Raw genomic sequence first — 9,799 nt, 5'->3', positions numbered from 1 at the left:
TCAGCAAGGGCACCGTTAGACAAACGTGTGAATCCAATAGACATGATAAATTGACAGAAAACAGGCAATGCGTAAGTACAGTAACAGATGTACTGTTTAATACCACATCAACCGCTTTAAAACGTTCTATATTTCTGTGAAAACGCAGTATGAAAGCTGTCTCTTTGCAACGTAACTTTCAACTAAAAAATTAGACGAATTTTTAGGGAAAACTAAGACGACCATAATGGAAAATAATCATATATTAAAAAATAGGAACTACAGAACAGGAGAGAACAGCAGCTACTTAACATTGAGTTCTCAGCAATGTTATACAAGTGACTGCTGTTTGACACAAAGAAAAGCTTGGATAATACCATATAATGTTGCACTAAAAACAATACATCAACTCTAGATTCATGAGAAGCAAAGCCTTAGCTCACGCCACCGAGAGATTTCTCTTTTCTAGTTAGCCTAATACTGCCCCCCACGCACCTTGTCAAGGACTGATTCGTGAAGTTTGTTAGTCATTTGATTCAAGTTCAAATATGTAATAGATAAAAGCGAAAACGTAAAATGCAATGCTTCGATGATGTCACTACGCTCACAATTAAAATTACTTCATATTCAAAAAATTACTTATAGAAGTTATGTCAAGAATTCTTCAAGATCTCTTTAGAGAGTATAACATTTATTGCTTGGATTAAGTTATAAGCCAATATCAACAGAAGATTATATCACTAGATTAGGTTAAATTAAATTGTCATGTAATTGAATTAATAATAATATTCAACTATTACGTATGGACAAGGCAATGAGTAATAGAATCAACGCAGCTCAACATCGCATCACAGAATCACGAGCTTCTCAAGCATGACTGAAGCTGTACACCAAATGTCGAATAATTCGAAATAATTAACTACTTTCCTGGCGTTTCTTTATTTTCATTCCTATTTGCACGAGTACAACGACAGGGCAAAGCAATCAACAGCAATTTGTTCGATTCTTGAGCTCCATAAGTAATTTAATCCTGGTTAAATTCCAAATTTAATATGAACCAGAAAAATATTCTAGAAATAGAACTAAAATTATGTTAGCACCATGAAAGCTATAATCTATCCTGCATTCAAATAAATATATATATCTATACTTTTGCACATATTCATTGAATTTAAGTAACCTAGGGGATATCTTGCGACACTGACATTTGCGAACTGTATACCGGTACGTCATATAATAAGCTGTAATAGATGATAGCTCATAAAATACATACTTAACATAACTAATGCTTCAGGCCCGTCATTAAAAAATTTCAGGCTTAGTAGCGAACAGGTATAAAATTTCAGTCCCGATTGCTGGGTAAATGGCTTTTGGCAAACATGATTTTTTAACCTGTCAACTCGATTTTTTACAATGGGCCAGCTGGCTATTTCAGTTGTACTGATTCTCCACACCACTGACAAACCTAAAGAAACACTAACTCTATTATTTTTGATAAGTCCATAAATATACATAAATTTCTTCGTCACTACATCCAGAAAACATTCAACCCTTCGCGCTGGTAGGAATTAAGCAATAGTCGGTGACATAGAAAAGGCCAGCGCTGCTACAGATGCACCTTGGCGATGTAAAAATACTAATAATTGTTTTTAAATATATGTTCATTTTTGGCACGAAGATCTTTGTGACCTTTAGTTACAAATTAAGTAGAAGTTACACATAACTTTCAACGAAACAACTAAGGTTAATAATGGATTTTATAATTAAAGATGAGAGTCCGTTCGAAATCAAAGTTGCGAGACACATAAATGACAAGAAATTTGGGCTGCAGAAACTTACTTTCAGCTGTACAATGCATTGAGAAATACGAATAAAAATATAATGGATGGGTACAAAAAATGTCTAAATTTATCAGTCCAAAATTCTATCTTAAAGTAACTATATACCGTAATCAATAACAAAACAAGATGAATATTCACATATTGCAAACGAAACTACCAACAAAACTTTTTCTTCTTTGTGTTATTTTAAAGTAAAATAATAGGTATATGATTACATAATCAACGTTACTTTCGCAGCACAAGACCAGGCAGGGTCAAGAGATCATCAATTACCGCACAAATGTTATCTTAAAGGCTGCCCCAGCCTGGGCGGAGTTAAACGAGGGAAACGAGCCAAGAATAGTGCATAGGCAGGCTGAGTGTTGAGCAAGTCAGAGATTTCAGAGCACGTTAGTGTTAAGCAAGTCAGAAATATCAGTGCACGTCAGTGTTAAGCAAGTCAGAGCACGTCAGTGTTAAGCAAGTCAGAGATGTCAGAGTAGGTCAGATTGTTAAGCAAGTCAGAGATGTCAGAGCACGTCATCTGCTGTCAGCCTGTCATACAGCGTCAATCGACAAAAAACTATCCAGGCCAATGAACCTTCAATTAAGAAATTAAAAGAGAATAGAAAAAAATTCCCAGTATTTTTTCGCCACAATGGAACACGCAGGCAATACAGACAACAAGGCAGTCCCCACCTTGATGGGCGCCTTGCCGGTGCGGTTGGCGATGACGAAGTTGAGCGCGATGTCTTCACAGTTCATGTGCTGGTCCACCCAGTCCCTGACGCTGGGCAGCAGCTCCGTGGTGTACACGTGACTCCAATACTTGTGGTAGAACGCAGCGCCTGTCAGCACCATCGACACCTGCTCCAAAAAACCGCAAGTTTAATTACATGTGTAAGTATTTATATCATTAGTCCACTTAAATCGAAAATTCACCATGAATTAAAAATGTATGAGAACGCAAAGAAAATTCGCAATATCGTTAGTGGAAACGTTTTTAATTACGGTATGGTGAATTTAACGTGTTTTAATGATGGTATGATAAACTTAAACGTTTTTTAAAGACGATATGGTGAATTTAAACTTTTTTTAACGACGATATGGGGAACATGAACGTTTCAATGACGATTTGATAGATTAAATTCGCGTTTTCTTTGCTTTCAAATTGTTAATAACATGTATCTTTGAGAAATAATTTACATTGGAACATGCCTTAAATAATGTAAATCGAGTAAATCATGCAGATCAATTTAGCCGTAACACAAAATAAAATTAATGTATACCGGTAATTCTAACCAATTAAAGTCAATATATTCACCTCGAGATTAGAAATTTCTATGAAACGAAACTTTCCTTATATCCCGAAGCAATTCGACTTCGTCTATAAGTAATTAGTAATTAAAACTTCGACAAATGTGAAATATCTTGAATCTTGTAATTCTATAAAGAAATCATAACAGAAGAATTATTCTGAAAACAAAAAATAGCATGGACTAAAACTCAAAGAACAAGCGAGTCCTACTTTATAACGATAAAAAGCAGCTTAAGAACCAAATTTGGTATGGAAAGCAAAAAAAAATAGTCAAGGTGTACCTACGCACTTGCAGCATCAACTACTAATAATGGCTTCAGGCAACAAAAGAAAACTTTTTTTCGTAACTTGCCATGATTTTTCCGTTTTGAAATTCATTGCCGGCGCTCAAGGAAAACCTCAAAGGAAATTGCAAGGTATTAAATTAAACCTTGAAAGCAATATACTTACACCAGATTGCTAATCATATCCATTATAAAAGGAACCAAACCAAAGAAAATTAATTGGTCCGGCGACAGGTTACAATTATTGATAGTACCTCATTGGTCCACTCTGAGTCGTACTTCCAGGAGCGACTAGCGTTACTCCAGAGGACGTTGCGTGACGGGAAACCAACGAGACGGTCGGGAAACTCGCGCCACACCTGCGATTAGACATGACGTTAACAGGCAACAGCGCTGCCATTAAAGTCCTGAACTTGACATAAAGACAGGAGAGAAGAAGCGGGACCTCGGGGAAAACTCTGGGAACAGCTCATCATCTTAATAATTATCCATAAATTATTCAAAAATAATTCTTTATGACTAAACCCACAAGCGCACGTAAGTTTGAGGCTGAGGGAAACAAAATGACTCTCAAATAATCCGATAAAACAAACCACTTCCTTCAAAATATGCACAAAAACTGAGCAAGTGATATTAGAGCAGTGAATATTACGCAAATTAGTCACTGTCGAAAATACCCCCCCCCCAAAATTTTTTTTTTGGGGGGGGGAATTATTTTTTTTTAGGATGGGCGACATTACGACCTAACCCGTGCGCTGGTGGGTCCTAATGGATCATTTTAAACACGAATAAACACGTGCAAATCTCAAGTAATTGTTAGTGAACCTGGTATCCGAATTCGAGTTCATCGGGAGTCATCATGTTGATGTCGTCGTCGAGGGAGAGGATGGCCTGAGTGGTGATCTCGTTGTAAGGGAAGAAGCGATTGCTCAGGCGATTCTCTGGTGGCCGCACAACAGCCACAACCAAATTATCCAAGGACAGCGCTGCACACCATTCAGCTCAGTTTACAGAGAGTATATTTTTCTTTCTTATAAAAACGTAGATTAATAGTTATCACAATTCAGAGCCGTAAATATAAGAAATTTTCCAGTTGCATACGCAAAAGTATGACGATTTAATTTCTCAAAACCTGATTTTTTATGAATAACATACAGACTCTAGTTGCGTCATGAGAGGCTTCAGAGCTACGATTCCAATCATTTTGTGTGCTGAGAAACTGAAGTGATATTTTAAACAATAGGACTGCAATTTAATACCTGTAAAACTGAAAGCTTATATGCAATATTTAACACAAGTATGATGTGGTACTACGTTACTAACATGCTGGTGGCGACTTTTGCTGGTTGTTCCACACGACGAGAGCCTTCTTGCAAGACGGCACTCGAGACAACGTCTGGATCATCTGTCGTCACAATCACAATGTTAACACAAAATTAGAACAAGAACCGTGACATCGTTTATGACAAAATGTACAACAAATAACGTAAGGTGTAAACCCACAGCATTGAATTAAGCTATGAGGAAATACATAGAACGCTTAAGAGAAATCCAGGCTCAAAAAACATACTTACGTGAATCATAATGATAAACTTCATAAAACTCCAACAAATATTTCAAAAATTCAACCCATTTTCAAATATTCTTAAATTTCCCATACCTAGAGGCATAAGTACAAAGAAAAATATGAATAAACACACCGGCATGTCAATAAATATAATATTCCGGCAACAGACTATCAGGCAGCAACCAGTAACTAAACACCAATGCCGATTTACTAATAGAAAAAAGAAATAAAGCGCCATGACTGCACTCAATACCGATGCACATCCTTAATATAAATAAAGAAATAAAGCGTCATAACCCCACTCCCCTGTTGGAGGGAGTCGAGCCTGTCGTAGGTGAGGATGACAGCAGTAAAGCCCTCGTGTGGGGGGGCGGTGAGGGGCAGGAAGAGGGGGTTGTCAGCCCCAGCCGTGGCAGGGTTTCTGTTCCAGAGGGCACGGCGCCTGCGCTGCATAGGGAACACGCGCTCGTTGAGCAGATCCAGGGTGGTCAATGCCAGCGTCCCTACGCTTGAGAAGTACTGTGCGTACAGCCACTGTACCTGTACAGAGGTAAAATGTGGGGGTGAGTCAGCAACAACACTAACTGTGAATACTGTACCGCCACTGCACCACTAAAGCAATCAAATGTAGTCAGTGCAGTCAAAAATATTACTATGCTTTCTCCAACTTCGTATTTAGGCTCATAAATGTGTACTAATTATGGATCAAGAAGGTCTCCACAATTGCACCGTTATCATAGAGCATGTTTGATGAGCAAGCATAAATGCAACGAGCATAGTAATAATTAACATACCGGTAAGGAATCTATGGTGAGGTTGTAGCAGTCGAGAAGACACTTTCACCTACCGATTTAATTGTAGGGGCGCGGCAGTATTCTCAAGTCAAAACGCGCAACTATCAATGAAAAGCACCATCAGCATTTCCCGCATCAGAAACTAATATTTCGTCGAGTCAGTGCCGACCTGTTGCTGTAACTGCGCCAGCCTGTCACTGCTGAGGTCGCGCTGCAGCATCAGCAGCAGCTCAGGCAGGTCGTCCTCGTAGACTTGAACGCTTGCCACCCGCCAATCCAACACCTGCGCACGTCAAACAAATCTAATGAATAATAATTCTATCAAAAACTTTTTACAGCGCAAACAAAGTGCTGGATGAGTTGGGATGGATAAAGAATCCGACATATTTATAACACGACATATGCGATTGTCATTATTTTATAGCAAAACAATAGTGCTGAATACTCTGGGGTGAAAAGTGATAAATAATGCTACATATATTACCCAAGGGAACGAAGATAATTTTCCACATTTATAATTAAGAACTAGAGTCAAACCTGACTGAGAGGAAGAACCAAAGTGTCAGCCACAATTACAGGCACACAGCCTGCCCGCAGAGCGTCGTAAAGAACTGCCTGGCCCAGACGACCTCCACGCGACACCAAGCAAAGCTGTGACTCCTGCAACATGCTACGAATTACATGTATGCCCAAGACCTTGAATTATGTTATTTATGTATATATTTCCTTTCAATGTCCGTGATGAAGTTTTCTTGATGACAATTCTGACGATGGTTCATGATGATGGTTGAAAATTATTTTGGATTATAAGTCCTGTAACATGAGCATAAAGATATTTGTTTGGACGCAAAATTTGAATAAAATTTGATCCATGACAACGACCTGATCATATTACCTATCACAGAAATGACCACAATCTTATATGTACCTCAAGGATTTGAGGATAAGGGAAGACTTGCTCGCCTCTGCATCGGTACTGCAGTTTGCTAAAAGGCTTTTCATCTTGAGCGCCACTGCGGGATGAAGTTTGGTGCTGCCGCTGAATTCGCTGCAGCACCGTGTCAGAGCAGATGTGCAGCAGCAGCAGCTGCCGCTGCATAGGGTTGCCAGGGGTCTGGGCAAGCAACTCTTCATAGTAATCGCGGTGTAGATTCACTTGTGAAGAAACCAGATACCATGGACGCTGGTCTCTGTACATATTATTATTACGTTATTTTGTGTGTGTATGAAGAAATAAGTAACATTTAATGCTGTAAAATCTATTATATTGGATCAATATAAAAAAAACGCTACAAATGATGCGCACTTCACAATTTCTACAGAGCATGAAATTCATAACAGGTTCAGTAAAGCACTTCCATGAAGCTAGATATGACCATTAGAATCTATTTATATTCTCACATAGAGTTGTTGGTGACAGGCTGGTTGTTGTAGGCCGGGTTGAACACAGGCAAGGAGATATCAAAGTTCCTTCTGAAAGTGTGAGAAGAAAAACCAGCTCCAGCCACTATGGCCTTGCCTCGCTCTACTCCCAAACGAGGGGTGAAATGAGGTGCAGTCCCCGGCAGGAAATTGAAAAGAAGGTGGTTGGTTCCTTCATTCCAGCTGTGAAAATGGAAATTCTCATTTGATAGTATCTACTTTGCAGTATTTTGATTTAGCACGCAAAACTAAAAATTTAACAAGCAGGAATATTAAAAAAAAAATGAAAGCACCAACAGTAATTGATTTAATTAAAACATAATTGCAGATTGAATAGACCTAATATATACTGCAAAACAAAGCTGACTCACTATTTGAGACCAGCAAGAGCCCTGCCAATCATGTCCTTCCTGAGGTTGTTCTCATTGAGCAGGTCAATGGTAGGGAAGAAAATGCAGGCATCCTTGGGGTCGCTCACGTAGTAGCGGGAGTTGGCCACGGCCTCGACGATCTCCAAAAACTCCTTCGAAATTGGATTGATCTCAACTCCATCCTCATCAATGAAATGCGCAAGTGGGTAAACATACCTGAAATCCACGAGAAATTAATAATTTATGTATGTATTTCAGCTTACATTATAAATGAATTGGAGTACATTTATACCGTATATAATCTTAGGCAACCAGTTCGTTTCAAGTATTTGTTTATTAAGCAAAGGTTGGAAGCAGCAATCAAATTTACACAATCACAATGTGAGAAACACTTATTACAAAAATACAAAAGTTGCTGAGATGAGGATCCACAAACAAACTAGCATCCACTTGGAGAGTATGGATGAATTTTCTATACAGCTACGCTCATGTATGTTCATGGTTCCACTTGAGATTTGGGAATCCATAAATATTACCAAATGGAACAAAAAGTTCCATTGGATCAAAATGTTCCATTGTAAAAAAAAAAAGTTTAAGTGGAACCAATTGGGTTAAAAATTTTCATGTTATTAATTTGTTTGTAAGCGAGTTAATCAAGTGAGCAAAGTAATATACAAGAACCATGGTTTTGGCAAAAGTCACAAAAAAATTGAGCTAATAAACTTTAATTAGAAAAGACAACTTACACAGTAATGTGAGAGTGATGAGTGCAGCCACAGCGATACACATCAAAGCAGGAGTGGTGGTGACAGGAATGGACGGAGGGTGTGGGCGCAATGCCCTTGCTCTGCACTACAATAGACTCCCATTGGCTTGGACTTTGAAGCTGCGAGTTGAGGTCTGTAACTTGACCACTTCTCAAATGATGAATAGCCTGCAAAATATTAATCAACTATTATTGAGAAATGTATCAAAGCATGTATAAGAGCCAATGCATTATTTCCTGGAGGATCACCAATTCAATTTTTTTTAAATTGAACAGGATTAATTCAAAAGGTCTTCAACTATTTACCAGTCTCAGTTTATGAAATTGAATCCATATATTGCACATACCGTATAGTACCTACCTAAATAAGTATGCATAAAAGGTGCTGCAAAACTACATAGAAAAGTATATAAAATACACACACATAAAAATAACATAGAAATAACCATCTTTTGGAGAATGCAAATTTCAATGATGCAGATTTCAATGCTGCAGACATAAATCATTGTTTTTATGATGAAACATTATTTCTATAGAAGCATTATATACATACCTCAAGGAGAAGGAATGCTACACCTGCTGCAACTATCAAGGAGCCAGTAACAATGACAAGTGAAATGAGAACATTTAGAAAATTTCTTGAACATGGAATTCTCCTGTAAAATTTCATCCTGTCATCTGAAATCACCTGGGAGTGACTCTGAAAGAAAGTGACACAATATTTATTTATATTCATGAAATTACTGTGATGTTTAGGTGGGGCCATTCGGTGGGGCCAGTTCAATGATCCAGTAGTAGTAAGAAGGGAGGCAAATATTTACTCATAAGATGCAATGGGGATTTTGGAGCCTTTAATTTATCCATTTATAGCTGTGAAATAGTGCAATCCATTCAATCCAGTCTGGTTAGCAGCTCAGTAACAACAAATTTGGAAAATTTCCATATTTGGTTGAAGTCCTTTAGTTTCAAATTCACAAATTTTTAAACAAATTTCATGAACCCGGGGGCTGGGTGCGAGAGACAGAGTCTCACACCACTGCACCACCACAGCTCCATAGGTACCTACTGTATTTATAGGTACCTACTGGCTGCTGCCCTTTCCAAATGTTAACAACATGCACAATTTTGCAGCAACTGCAAGATTCCAAATTTGTTGGAAATATATTACTTTGGACTCATGTGCAGAGTGATTTTAGTAAATAATAAGGAACCTCAAATTATGGCAATTGGCAGTGATTATTACAGACAGCATCTCCCTAGTCACTACCAGGGAGGATTTAGGGATAGAGAGGGGTAATGTATGAACATGTGCACATATCATATTAGATCTAAAAATGTGTAATTAAAAATTAAATTTTACTTTATATTTAGCTAATATTTTGGAACCGATTATGCTACAAGGCTGGATTGATCTTAAATATATGAACACACATTCTCAGAACTCTACCCTGGTCCCTACCAATCTCAAATTATCTCAA

At 38.0% G+C, this 9,799-nt stretch overlaps 1 protein-coding gene across 1 annotated transcript; it reads right to left on the bottom strand.

The window, feature by feature from the left end:
• Positions 1-2,259: 2,259 nt before the first annotated feature.
• LOC108677950 (exostosin-2) lies at positions 2,260-9,021 on the bottom strand. Its single transcript, XM_018166269.1, has 13 exons — positions 8,875-9,021; positions 8,302-8,489; positions 7,556-7,771; positions 7,164-7,367; positions 6,691-6,952; positions 6,300-6,422; positions 5,932-6,045; positions 5,275-5,508; positions 4,725-4,806; positions 4,227-4,387; positions 3,656-3,760; positions 2,499-2,666; positions 2,260-2,346 (listed from the first exon to the last, which is right to left on the bottom strand). The coding sequence occupies exons 1-13, from the start codon at positions 8,989-8,991 to the stop codon at positions 2,260-2,262; spliced, it is 2,061 nt and encodes a 686-aa protein (XP_018021758.2). The 5' UTR covers positions 8,992-9,021.
• Positions 9,022-9,799: the final 778 nt, after the last annotated feature.

The sequence above is a fragment of the Hyalella azteca genome, unplaced genomic scaffold (genome assembly GCF_000764305.2).
Source record: "Hyalella azteca isolate HAZT.00-mixed unplaced genomic scaffold, Hazt_2.0.2 contig1556, whole genome shotgun sequence".
NCBI lineage: Eukaryota > Metazoa > Arthropoda > Malacostraca > Amphipoda > Hyalellidae > Hyalella > Hyalella azteca.
Note: the sequence above shows the minus strand (reverse complement) of the source record. Positions and strands in the feature narration are given on the sequence as shown.